Here is a 13852-nt window from a genome sequence, read left to right as displayed (position 1 = left end):
TTCTTCGATCCTGAAAGAGAATTTAATGTTTTTGTGGGTAAAGGAAGAGGTTTGACAGGAAAAATTCAAAGAAAATGCGTGGGAATATTTTTTTTGAGAGACTTTCATAAAATTGTGCAATGAGCACCAAAGATTTAACGGTTATTTATTGAGTTCAAATGATGAAGAAAATTCAAAGGGAATCATTATTCGGAATGATTCCAAAGATTCTCATATTCGAATCGCAAAGATCAAAGAGCTTTCGGGTGTAATAAATTGTTCTGAGTTGTATAAAAATCATTCAAGACGTTTTGTACTCGATCTCTGCGTATTAAATTAATTTTTTCACAGTTTTCTCATAAAAATAAATAAAAAGGAAAATAAGAATCAGAATCATTTTCTGATTCTAAATCAAGAATCATTGCAGCGCCCCTTGGCGGTCTTATAAGAAACGTCAGAGTTGGAAAGAAAATCTTCATAAAAATTCACGTGTGATTTTTTGGGGGATTTTTGTAGTGAATTAAAGTAGTGATTGCGTGAAAATCTGCAAAAATGAAGATCCGATTTAACACCTATGACATCGTGTGCATTGTCACGGAGCTGCAAAAGTGAGTTCCTTGAGAAAATAAGAATCTTTAGCATGCTGTGACGTCATGCTTTGTACTCAAAGATAAAGAATTTACAATTTTAGGCAAAAAATCGTGTGAAAAAAATGCTTTTGATGTTCTTTTTAGGCTCATTGGGATGCGTGTTAATCAGATTTATGATATTGACAACAAGACTTACCTTCTGCGGCTGCAGCGGACGGAGGAGAAGGTTGTACTGCTGATGGAGTCCGGAAACAGGTTGCACACAACGGCGTTTGAATGGCCCAAAAACGTGGCACCATCGGGGTTCACAATGAAGCTCCGGAAGCACTTGAAGAATAAACGCCTCGAAAGCCTGAAGCAGGTGGGAAATGACAGAATTGTTGATCTCCAGTTTGGAACCGGAGAGGCTGCTTACCACATAATCCTGGAGCTGTACGATCGTGGAAATATCCTGCTGTGTGACTACGAGATGACCATCCTCAATGTCCTACGACCTCATGCAGAGGGTGAGGAAGTTCGATTCGTCGTCCGGGAGAAGTATCCACTGCAGAGGGCAAAGCAGAACACGGAAGTTAGTGAGGAAGTTGTCCGGGAGGCAATTGAGAATGCCCAACAAGGGGCAGCTCTTCGTACAATTCTCAATCCAATTCTCAACTGTGGTCCATCTGTGATTGATCATGTTCTCCTGAAGAGAGATCTCTTAGCTTGCAAGGTTGAGGGTAAGAAGACAGAGGAGGAAGCCCAGCCAATCGACGGGGGAGGGAAGAAGCGCAAACAGAAGAACAAAGAGAGCACAAAGTACGGAAGCAGGGATTTTTCCTTTGAGAAAGACTTTCCGGCACTAATGGAAGCTGTCAAGGAGGCACAAGAAATGCTGGAGAATGCTTCGAGTAATCCCTCAAAGGGCATTATAATCCAAAAGGAGGAAATAAGACCCACACAGAATGGCCCTGGGGAGGCCTTCTTTGTCAACGTTGAGTACCATCCATTCCTCTTCCAGCAATTCAGTGATCGCCCCTTCCGGGAGTTTGATTCTTTCGATGCAGCTGTGGATGAATTCCATTCCACCATGGAAGGGCAGAAGATTGACGTGAAGGCTATGCAGCAGGAACGAGAGGCCCTGAAGAAACTATCAAACGTCCGGGAGGATCATGCCAAGAGAATTGAAGAGCTGACAAAGACTCAACTTGTGGACAGAGATAAGGCTGAACTCATAACACGCAATCAGGAGCTTGTGGACAAGGCAATCTTTGCCATTCAATCCGCTCTTGCGAATCAGATGTCATGGCCTGATATTCAAGAACTCGTGAAGGTAGCTCAGAATAATCAAGATCCCGTAGCGCTTACGATCAAGAAGCTAAAGCTTGAAGTCAACAGTATCTCCCTCCAACTCTCCGATCCCTACTCAAACGCCGACGAGGATGCTTCAGATGATGATGAACACGAGGAAGGAAGAGATAAACTCGAAACAATGGTTGTGGATGTTGATCTCTCACTTTCTGCCTTTGCAAATGCTCGAAATTACTACGATCAGAAGCGTAGTGCCGCGAAGAAAGAGCAGAAGACGCTCGATGCGTCCGGGAAGGCTCTCAAATCGGCGGAAAGACGAACCCAGCAGACCCTAAAGGATGTCAAGACACTCACAAATATTTCCAAAGCAAGGAAAGTGTACTGGTTTGAGAAATTCTACTGGTTTATCAGCTCTGAAAATTACCTCGTGATCGGTGGACGTGATCAGCAGCAGAACGAGATGATTGTGAAGCGCTACATGCGCCCAACGGACATCTACGTGCACGCTGAGATTCAGGGAGCTTCGAGTGTTGTAATACGCAATCCCGGAGGTGGAGAAGTCCCCCCGAAGACTCTCCTTGAAGCCGGGACAATGGCTATCTCGTACAGCGTTGCGTGGGATGCAAAAGTCGTCACAAATGCGTACTGGGTGCGTAGTGATCAGGTCAGCAAGACTGCACCAACGGGAGAATATTTGGGCACAGGAAGCTTCATGATACGCGGCAAGAAGAACTTCCTTCCCCCATGTCAGCTTGTTCTCGGTCTAAGCTTCCTCTTCCGCCTGGAAGATAGTTCCGTTGAGAGGCACAAAGGGGAGCGTCGTGTCCGGCAATTTGGTGATGATGATGATTCCCTCAGCCGGCAAACTTCTATTGAAACAGAACGCCTTTCCAGCATCTCGGAAGACGTTGAGATTGATCTGGACAAGGAAGATGATGAGAAGGACGAGGAGAAGGAAGAAGGGAATGACGAAGGGAATGATTCAGCGTCAGATTCAGACGAAGAAGGCGGTGTAAAGTATCCGGATACTCATGTAAAGATTGAGCACGACACAGGAAGAGTAACCCTGAAATCGGACGCAATAATGGAGCGTCTGCAATCAATTGAAGAGGAACCAGACACCGTGGACAATGCTATTTATCTCGGAGACGATAAGCCTTACATAATCCCTGCTCTCCCGCGGCCACCAAAGAAGAAGCAGCAGCAGAAGAAGAAAATGCTGAAAGAGCCGGTAATTGAGGAGAAGGATGAAGAGAAGTCCGATGAAGAAGGGCAGGAGAACAAGCAAGGTGGGAATCAGGTGAAACGCCGGCAGAAGGGGAAACTAAAGAAGATGAAGCAGAAGTATAAGGATCAGGATGAAGATGAGCGAAAGCAGAAGATGGAGATTCTCAAATCCGACGGGAAGAGTGCGAAGGAGAAGAAGAAGAAGGCTCAAGAGGAGGAAATTAAGAAGATTAATCGACGTAATGTTGCCGCCAGGAAGCCCCGAGAGCCCGTGGAAGGGGAAGAAGTTGATGAAACCCCAGCTGCAGCAGATGTGGACATGCTGGACTTCCTCACAGGGTCTCCCGTTGAGGAAGATGAACTCCTCTTTGCTGTCCCAGTGATTGCACCCTATCAAGCACTACATAACTACAAGTAAGTTGCTAAAAACTTCAATACTTTTTAAAAGCTTTGGTACTTCAACTCCTCAATGATGTGCCCCTTGTGCAATTAACTTCTAATTATATTTTATTCTTCCAACAGATTCAAGGTGAAACTAACTCCAGGCACGGGGAGACGCGGAAAGGCATCAAAGATGGCTGTTCTGATCTTCCAGAAGGATAAAACGTGCACCGGCCGTGAGAAGGATCTCCTCAAGAGCGTCAAGGATGAAATGATAGCTCGCAATATCCCAGGGAAAGTTAAACTATCAGCGCCACAGCTGCAGAAATTCAAAAAATAAGCGTCACGCCAATATGAATTTAACTTCCGCAAAACTCCCTCAATTACGATGAAATATTAAAGAAAAAAAAACTATTTGATGAAATGTGAGAGTTTTTTGCTGTGGCCGTTGGGAGGGGAAATTTTTCAAAACTCGCGCCTCAAGGTCGTTCCATTGGGAATTGTGCTGTGTAATTGAGGCGAATCGGACGGAGGGGAGGGCAGTTTGTGCCAACAACTCACGGCGAGCGCACGTGAAGACGATTTTCTTCACATTTCCATCGTGCAAAGAGCATAAAATGCTGGTAGAGTGCGGAAAATGAGTGATAGAGTTCAGGTGAAAGTGCTGTTCTTTGCAAAGTGTCGTGAATTGGCTGGAGTTTCGAGTGTTTTGCATTGTGTACCGCACAGAGTTGATCAGAAGACACTTGTAGATGAGATTTGTGATAAATTCGGTTTAACTGCAATCAAGGAGAATTTAATTGTAGCCATAAACGAGGAATATTGCTCAGGGGAACCAGCAGAATTTATTGAACTAAAGGAAGGTGACGAAATTGCCCTCATCCCACCCATTTCCGGGGGATAAATCTCTTCCAAGGAGTGAGACTTCCTACCCCTTCTACCAAGAAGTTACGCCTTAACTTCATCAAAAAAAAAAGCAATAAAATGGATTTCCTCAATTTAGCAAAGGATAAATTAGTAGTAAGTGATGTTAGCGATCTCGTGGCGCATGAAAGTTGTGGAGCCATATCTCTGTTTGTCGGCACTACTCGAGATAACTTCGAAGATAAGAAGGTTTGTCGGGAAAACTCTTCCTACATATCGCGCGATATTGATTATTTAATTGAATTCCCTATTGCGCAGGTTATCTCCCTCGAATATGAAGCCTACGAGCCGATGGCTCTTAAAACGATGAAGAAGATCTGCCAAGAAATTCGAACACGCTGGCCTGATGTTAAAAACATTGCCATCCACCATCGTCTTGGTGAAGTACCCGTCAAGGAGGCCAGCGTGGTAATCGCTGTTAGTTCTCCACATCGCAAAGATGGCATTGATGCAACAGCTTTTGCCATTGAGGAGCTAAAGAAGCAGGTTCCCATATGGAAGAAGGAGCAATACTCCGAAGCTCAAGGTACATGGAAGGAGAACAGAGAGTGTGGCTGGTCCAGTAATGTGTCCAAGTGCAATGGCAATGCCTTTCCTATCAAATAGGATGTTCTTGTTTTTAAATAGAAAATCTTTTATATAGCAAAAATCTTATGGTGCAAATGTGTCTGTGAAGAGAGGTTCCTATTAAATGCTGTTTTCCTCACAAAATGTCTTTCTCTGTCGCATCTTGCAGCTATGCGGAAACCAAAGGTGAAAATCAATTTTCAGGAGTGTCCCATTGTGGGTGCAGAGGTTCCAAAGCATTTAATACAAATTAATGCAAATCACGAGGAGATCAAACGTAGGATCAACATGTTTATTGAGAGAAAACGTGAGGAGGTCAATGCAAGCAATATTGAGGATTTCATAGAAGGAGACAATTCGGACTCATGCGCCAGAGTTAAGTGCGCTGTTTTCCGCATTAAGGATTCCAAAGGACATCTTAAAGGTAAGTCAAAACTACATTTTACAATAAATATTAATAGAAAAATTGTTTAAATTATGAGAAAAAGGAAAGCAAAAATCGTCATAATTCTTACTCTAACAGATCAGAGGTCACATGAGATTAAAATATGCTAACTGAGAGCTCATTTACATAGACTAATAATAAAGTGACTGATTGAATGAATACAAAGAAATAAACCTACATACTTTAGATTCTTAGAATACTTGTTTTTGTTATTTTTTCTACAGTCTTTGAAAAACAATAATAGACAATGTTGCGTATACAAAAAGTGTTTTAAAATTAATAGTTTTGATATTAAACCTAATCTAACTATTACAAAGTACATTATGTTTAACAATTAAATAATTGAATCGATGTGGTCCATTAGAATTCCTTATTTGTAGTCCTTGATACCCGTCCCTCAGATGATTGGCTTTGTCAGATTAATCATTTGCAATAAATCCATGTTTTTTTTCGCATAGATTTATTATCAAAACGAAAAATCTTTAAGACAATTCGGGATCTTTCTATCCTTTACTTACCTTTAGCTTCAGAAGATTTTGTCCTTAGTTAGGAAATTAATTTTCAAACTTACCTTTATGAATTTTCATCTTTAATCTATAATTTTGCTAATCGAATATCCTACCTGTCCTTATCTTGCAGTTCGTCGCGTGATAAATGAATACGGGCCCCAGACGCTCCAGGAAGATTATACGAAAGTCTTTAGTAAACTCCAAGGGCGAGGAACTGATGAGGGAGAATCTGATGGCAAAGAAAATCCCCAAGATTGCAAGAATTTTGGTATTACCGAGCGTCTCAAGAGCATGGAGAATCATCTCAAGATATCCCCTTCATCGTCTGAGGATGTTTTTGAGCGAATTAAGAGACTGGAGAATAGAATCCTCTACTTGGAATCTATCTCACCGGAATACTTACATTTCCTGGAGAAGACTACCCAACCAAAGGCGGGAGATTCACGTGAAACAGGTACAAGGAAACGAAAGTACTCAATCCGAAGCATTGATGAATTCATCAATGAACTTGAGGAGATCTATTTGTAGAATATTTACCTTTTCTTGAAGAATTTGTGAGGAAAATGCTGAAGATCTGAAAAATATGAGAAGTAAAATGAAAATTTTGTTTTGTTCGTTTATTGCGAATTGCATACTGAGCGGCGCATGCGTGATGGCGAATTTCCCCTTCGCGGTATTTTTCTTCGTCACATTTCGCCGTCAGGCTGACAGTCGGACAGTGGTGCAGTTTTTTTTGAAAAAAATATTAGAATTTATCATAAAATTTTGTGAATAAATCGTGTTCTATGAAGTGATTCAATGTGATAGAATTCCACAGTGGGGCCTAACATGTTCATCTCACCTGGCCGATGGTGTGAGTACTGAGATTTTAGCACAAAGATAAGACAAAGTGTCGCAAAGTATGTGAAGGGCAAGTCTGCAAAAAAGGAAAATCGATAGCCGCATGCAATTTTTATTATGCTCCTGTCCTGCTTTCCTTCCGTGCCGTCAATTGAACTGAATTATCTCCACTGTTTGAGCTGTAAATAAACATTGAGGGGGGATTATGCATCAAGTCTACACGTTTTGGCGGTGCATCAGGGCTGGGGTGTGAGGATGGGCCTGTAAGAGGCATCCCACCCACACTCCCACTCTGTGGCTGTTCGTGCGCCTCCACGGCGGATTCCACGGCAGGCGAGATTGATTTTTAATAAAATCGGAAGAGATCCCCAATCGCACGCGACTATCACCTGCCATCACTTCTGGCAGTTTATGTTTTTTAATTCCTTCCCGTCTGGTGGATCCGGCTAAATTTAGCCAAGTTGAGAATGCAACAGGATTCCATCATTTTCAACTTTTTCACGGCCCCCTCAGAACTCTTTCGTGCACTTCTATTGAGTCTCGTGGTCATGGTGACTCACACCCCGCTGGGCTGGGGAGAGCCCCAAACTCAGTGTGGAAAAAATTACATTCATTATTTTAGGACTATGCGTGAAAGAAAGTTTTTTTGTGGTAAAGGATAGCATTACTTACATGACTCATGATTCTATCTTTGTACACTGGATTGCTTTTCTCACAGGAATAAATTTTGATCAGTAATTTATTGTTTTTTGATCAAAAAAAATTTTTTTTTCGAAAATATGATTTTTGAAAATTATGAAAAAAATAAATCAAGTAAAATGACTCGAAAATTTTATTTTACTTTACCCAGATTTTCCTGATTGTGAGAATTTTTTGAAAATTTTTAAAATTCTTTAGAAAAATAAATTCATCATCATCACTATGGGCACTTTTCACAGCGCGCAACATCTAGGGCTAACCAATATTCTTGAAATCTTTGTTATGAAGTTCTAAAACTTTTCCATCCAACTTGGGAAAATAAAAATTTTATTTACTTTTTTGCATGTTAGTGACGAGCGTTTTTATAAATAGTTCAATGGGTAAATCCGAATTACATAAATTCACCTAGTTTTTAAAACTAATAATTGAACAAAGTTTTCTGTATAAGTAACAATCGTGACAACGAATTATCTTAAAAACAATAAACATTTTAGTTATCATTTTTATAGTTCTCTGAATTGTTGCTTTGCCCCCTTTTTTTGAAAGATATAAAAGTCGTTATGTTGAGCTATTTTATATCAGTGCAAAGTCAACGTTAGTTTGTGATCACTATTGGGAGCATTTTAGTTTGATTTTAGTGAGTAATTGAGAGTGTACCATGATGGACTCTCAAATTCTAGTTTTGTGTATTTTAATCATTGCAACAAGTGCGTTAGTTTTCACTCGCCCACTGAATAAATCATCCAGTCCGCAAGAGGTATGTTTAAGTTGCACCCATTGAGCATCATGCAAATGAAGGAAATTTATGTCTTAAAGCTGATTTAATTTCCTCATAGCATAATTCAGTTTTGCGTACGAGAAGACAGATATTAATTCTAGAAGAAACTCCTTCAGAAATGCTAGTCGAGGTCGAATCAATAGCTTCTGATTCAAAATCTGGTGGTGCAATGGACGTTCTTGATAACTATACTGCTAAGAAATGTAGTCAAGCGGGCGAAAGAGTGAGTTTTTATGCAGTTTTTTGTGTTTCTAAATAAGCAAGTACTTTAATTTTATTCTCACAGTGCTATGTTTACGAAGATTGCTGTGGAGACCTAAAATGCATGGGTTATTTAGCTAAGTGTGTGTCTTAGGTGCTAAAGAACTGAAAGAGTATCTTATCAGGCTTTGAAGATTATTGTTTCTCCCATCCATAGATTTTTTTTTATTTCTGTTAATAAAATTAGTAATTACTTTCATGAAAATTCCATAAGTAAACTTGAAAAAAATTCAAGAAGTTGCAAGAACTGTTTATTTTTAAATTAATATAAAAAGAACAATAAAAGTTTTTAAGACAGTTAACTATTCAGGTGTGTTTTGTTGATGTTTTTAAAAAAAAAGATCAAAAGCTCAGACACTGGAGCTATTTTAAAACAGTGAGTGCATGTTTTCAACAGAATTAAGAGAATAAGTTTATTTAAATAAATAGAAAATTGTAAGAAAAAAAAACAGGAATTGGAAAAAATTGAGGATAGGCATGTGGATTTTTTTTATAAATTCAATAATATTAAAAAATGTAAAAAAATAAATAAATAAACAAGACCCTGCTTATTTATAAAACCTTAAACGTTGTTTTTATTAATCTTATAATGACTTCAAAAAGTTTCACAATAAAATTCCCGGAAAAATCAATTCTCAGCTCATTTTCAATAGCTGTCACTGCTCTGTGAGCCTTCGATTTTAAAATTACCAATGCGTGCGTTTGAGGGAAAAATCCTGCGACTATTTGTCGCAGTGACCTCAAGTCCGTGACCTTCGGAGCTTTCCCAAATCAGCATCTCGTCGCAGTGTGGCAGAAATTGCTGTCGTTCGTGTGCAACGTAATTTACCTCCTCGAACATGTCAAGCTGTCGTCCTTGATAGAGCCCTGCTTTCCTTACGACAGGGAATTTATGTAATGAAAGGACTTTAACAGATAGCTTGTTATATATTTTTTCGCAAATTTCCCTTTTTAGAGGGAAAATACGTGACAATTTGAATTAAATTTGCGTGACCCTAAATTAATTAAAGAATTTTTCATAGAACTTTACAAAAAGCTCCACCCTTATTGCAATTTGGGGTGGCTTTCGAAAGTCGTTCGGCATACAGGGTGACCTGAATCGCCTGAGCCTTTAAATCGATGTTTTTCATGAATTATTTACAGAGCTTTCGACAAGGAGCGTTTGGGGATTTTCTCAGGTGTTTATTTTCAATTCTTTAGCAAATATTCATTCTTGGTCTATTGATTGGCTTTAACATATTCTGTCTTATTATTTATTTAGAAGTTTTGTTTCAAATTACTTATTTTTCGATTATCAAGTTGATTGTCGTGCGAAAAGAAAATTCTGAGAAAAGATAGCTGGGGGATCAGAGAAAATTAAAAGGTGTGCAAAAGTGATAAATCTTGCAAAAGTATAATTTTTGATTTATTTATAGCCTTTAAGTGGTTCAAGTTTATTTGAGGTATTTGATAAAAATCCATTGACCAAATCAGATTACAGTGGGGTCCCGAATAGAAGCGAATTTTTGCAACAAAGTTCAGTGTTGAAAAATTATCTATCTTCCTTTAAACTTATTTTTGTTCTTGGAAAATATTAGCTCAATTGATCATAATTCATTGCCAAATTAAATCATACCTCAAAGCTTTATGTTGTATTTGAAGTTTACTCTGATTCATTGATAAATTCAAGCTTTTCTTGACACTACATATAGCCAGAAAGCTTTGACGATCTTCATGCATTTCTTGCATTTTTTCAAAGCACGCTAAACAAATCTCGTAGAAAAATTGCAAATAATAATACTCCTTAACCTTAGAATAGGTAACGTAATATATTCATTCAGCATTGAGTGCAACGTACCCAACAACCAACATACATACATATGTATATGTACAACAATTTGCGAATTCCTTGACTTATGCCATATATCATGCATGTAGCTTCATAAAGTCCATCGAGAGCTTTTTATCAAAAATGTCATATATCGTCCCCCCTCCCATATATGTGAAATGATATTTAGAAAAAAAGTCACTGATGTTGACTCTCGAGTGCACACAGCAGGTGAACGAAATCATATTTCTTACGATTATGAAGCACGAGATAAGAAAAAAAAGACAGAAATACCTCAAGAGCTATGGAGAATTGAATTCATGTTAACAAATCCAGACAAGAGGTTTTTTTGTGCAGATTGAAATGCATTTGTGAGGCACAAAAAAAGAAGATATCAAATGGAATCAATATATCGTTGTACGTTGCAGAGGGTATTGAGTTGAGGAACACCTCGTGCAATATCAATTGTCTGCACAGACGATATAAACAATACATTCGTGATGAATAGCATTTGTATTAAAAATGGAAAGTTCCGCAAATGGAATCCGGAAGAGGTTTCGTGTAGCAACCGCACAGTGAAAATAAATTTCGCGAATATTGAACCCTTCTTTCTCACTCTATGATTGGAACATGTGTATGGGAGAACGACAATCGCGTTGTGTGCAATCGTCATATTAAATGTAATTTATTTCAGAATTTATGTCATTCCGTCATATAGAGTTTTCGGTACAGAACCATTGAGAGTTATTTGCACGGTGATTAGTGGTAAAATACTAGAGAGGCGAAGCACCCGCATAGAGGATCCTCTTCTTGTAATGAGAAATATATTTCCACAAAGTATTATGTGCCAAAAATAGACACATAACAATACCGAATAATTATTGACTACATACCATCCTCATTAATATTTCAATGCGATGATAAATTATGAAAAAAGAGCCACGTGGAAATTATTATTCTATTTATGCGTTCGTCATGAAAACTTGAAACAATTATCGTATTTCCCTGACTTTTCACCTTTTAACTTGCGGTTTTGGGCTAATTTTAAAGCTTTTGCACGTGATGAGTTTTCAAACTTATTCTTAAACTTACATACCGAAAACCAACCCCACATGTAAGGTAGCAAGTTAGTCCAACTATAGACTTGTTAGCGTCAAACCCGCACGAATGTTTTAAAATAACTTTTCAAATAGTTTTTTGGACATTTTACCTCAGCAGCATAACCTTTTGTGGAAAATCTTTCAGCTTGTTTTACATCAGGAATTTTTCCAGTAAATTACGTTGTATCGATCCTTGTGAAAATTTCTAAATACAAGAGGTTGCGACATTTTGATGGCAAAATCCCAAATGAGGGTGATTTACAGCCCTAAAATTAACTAGAGCATGTCCTTCATGCCTGGCTTTTTATTCACCAACTATGCGACCTTAAACCGAATATATTTGCTAATTAATTTACTTTTGATAAGCAAACACTACCAGCTACATTTTTTATGTGACTTTCGATACATTTTGTGTATATTCATCACGGAATGTCGAATAAATGAATAATAAATTATATAATGACCTTAAGGGCTGCATGATAGTTTATACATATCGGAGAAAAAGGAAAAAATTTAAGTAAAATTCTTTTAGGGTATGAAGCATAAAGCTTTAGATCCTTTTAATTCTGTTCTAATATCAATGATTTTAAATAAAAGTCAATCATAACGCGTCCAGTTATTAGAGTTGGTATACCACAACGCGGATGGGTCAGTCTATGCGTTGTAATTTAATTTGTGAGCAGAATTAGTAAGCAAAGTTGATTTTTTTTTATGAAATTCATCAATATGAAAGATAAAAATGCTCATATCTGAAGTTCTATAAGACCTACAGAAATTTCTTGACTAGTTTTGGAAAGTTCTTGAAACAAGCTATAAGTTGACATATATATCAATAAGTCAATCATAACGCGTCCAGTTATTAAAGTTGGTATACCACAACGCGGATGGGTCAGTCTATGCGTTGTAATTTAATTTGTGAGCAGAATTAGTAGGCAAAGTTGATTTTTTTTATTAAAATTCATCAATATGAAAGATAAAAATGCTCATATCTGAAGTTCTATAAGACCTACAGAAATTTCTTGACTAGTTATGGAAAGGTATTAAAATAAGCTATAATATGACATATATTTCGATACATTTCAAGGTCACCTCCAGAATACAAAATGGCGGATTTTTGTTCTACCAAAACAGTTTTTTGTACTTTTTGTCCTAAAGGAATGGTTCTAGAGGTTTCTGATGTTCTAGAAAGTTGTAGAGTTTTGCAAAACCTTTAATTTGATACTAAGTTGAGCAAAATCGGACAAGCCGTTCAAGTGATATGGCTCTTAGAACTTTTCAAATTCAAGAATTTTTCAAATGGCCATATCTTCTAAACGGCGACATAGATTTTCTTCATTTTCGGGCTGGTGAAAGATATTAAGTCAGGCTACAACATATCAAAAATTCAAGGAAATCTGAGATGGGGATTCGGAGATATTGCCCCTTAAAGTTAGGCAATTTTTGTTTTTGATTTTAGCGCCTTTTGTGGCCATTTTTGGAACTTGGAATGTTCTAGACAGTTGTAGGGCTTCTTGAAACCTTTCATTTGATACCAAGATGGTCAAAATCGGTCAAGCCGTTCTCGAGTTATATCGAAAAAACACTTTTTGCTTTAGGCCGCCATATTTGCTAAACCGCTTGACCGATTTTCAAGTATGATTTGTTGATGAAAACATCTCATTGAGCTCTACAACATACTAAAATTTCAGACCTCTAGCTATAAGGGAACTGGTTGACGTTATTTCAAAATGGCGGACGGCGGCCATCTTGGATTTTGAAAATGCGAAAAAATGAAATTTTACACCCACATTTCTATAGAAAACTTCAAACCGGAAGTCTCTATCTGTTACCGTTTTCGAGATATAAGGCAAAGTTTGGACCACCGGCCGGAAGGCCGGCAGGCCGGCCGGATCAAAAATTTTCCACCACCATTTTCGTAATGTGGGATGTCTAAAACGTGCTCATACCAAGTTTGAGCCCGATGTGAGGTGGTCGGTTTTTCCGACGATTACAATACTTGGTATGCCACGATTGTGGTATACCAACTAATTATCAAGAAACAAAATTTATTCTTTTCATGATTTTTATTTCATTAAATTCATTCTATTTTACTTCAATTACTTAACAGACGAAAAAAAAACAAAAAAATAAAATTTTTTTCTTTCTTACCTCAACATGTCTTTTCTACAGAAATGATGGGAAAAGATAATAAAGAAAAGTTTTATCTAAAACCAAAAAAATCATTTCTTAGAGACAGAAAACTACTCTTTAAGGGAAATGAGAAAAACTCAGCCATAACATTAATTTGTTAAAGAAAAAAGCTCATTAAAAGCTCACTAAAATATAATTGTACTTTTCAATCAAGCCCATGTGCAAGTGCAACCTCTTAATGTTGAAGAACTCTATATGAGTAATCTAATGATGGCATAGCACAACACACGGATGTGTCAACAATCATAACTTTTACGGTGATTTT

General features: G+C 37.9%; 4 protein-coding genes across 5 annotated transcripts in view; all 4 read left to right on the top strand.

Moving 5' to 3' along the window:
* The first annotated feature begins 399 nt into the window (after window positions 1–399).
* Window positions 400–3891, top strand: LOC129787031 (ribosome quality control complex subunit NEMF homolog). Its single transcript, XM_055822316.1, has 3 exons — window positions 400–587; window positions 714–3500; window positions 3609–3891. The coding sequence occupies exons 1-3, from the start codon at window positions 532–534 to the stop codon at window positions 3805–3807; spliced, it is 3042 nt and encodes a 1013-aa protein (XP_055678291.1). The 5' UTR covers window positions 400–531; the 3' UTR covers window positions 3808–3891.
* A 213-nt stretch (window positions 3892–4104) lies between these two features.
* LOC129787036 (molybdopterin synthase sulfur carrier subunit) lies at window positions 4105–4371 on the top strand. Its single transcript, XM_055822328.1, has one exon. The coding sequence runs from the start codon at window positions 4105–4107 to the stop codon at window positions 4369–4371; it is 267 nt and encodes an 88-aa protein (XP_055678303.1).
* An 80-nt stretch (window positions 4372–4451) lies between these two features.
* LOC129787035 (molybdopterin synthase catalytic subunit) lies at window positions 4452–6514 on the top strand. The gene is made up of 4 exons (XM_055822327.1): window positions 4452–4580; window positions 4650–4917; window positions 5128–5382; window positions 6043–6514. Exons 1-4 carry the CDS (start codon window positions 4452–4454, stop codon window positions 6438–6440), a joined length of 1050 nt encoding a protein of 349 aa, XP_055678302.1. The 3' UTR covers window positions 6441–6514.
* A 90-nt stretch (window positions 6515–6604) lies between these two features.
* The window catches only part of LOC129787032 (tubulin polyglutamylase TTLL5), a 31876-nt gene continuing 24628 nt past the window's right edge, over window positions 6605–13852 (top strand). The window contains exon 1 of one of the 2 annotated variants that reach the window (XM_055822317.1): window positions 6605–6765. In XM_055822317.1, the coding sequence (XP_055678292.1) occupies window positions 6761–6765 (5 nt within the window). In that variant the 5' untranslated portion in view covers window positions 6605–6760. The remainder of the gene's footprint in view (window positions 6766–13852) is intronic. The other variant, XM_055822321.1, reaches the window with a different exon arrangement.

The sequence above is a fragment of the Lutzomyia longipalpis genome, chromosome 1, assembly GCF_024334085.1.
Source record: "Lutzomyia longipalpis isolate SR_M1_2022 chromosome 1, ASM2433408v1".
NCBI lineage: Eukaryota > Metazoa > Arthropoda > Insecta > Diptera > Psychodidae > Lutzomyia > Lutzomyia longipalpis.
The sequence above is the reverse complement of the archived record's forward strand: the minus strand, read 5'-3'. Positions and strand labels throughout refer to the sequence as shown.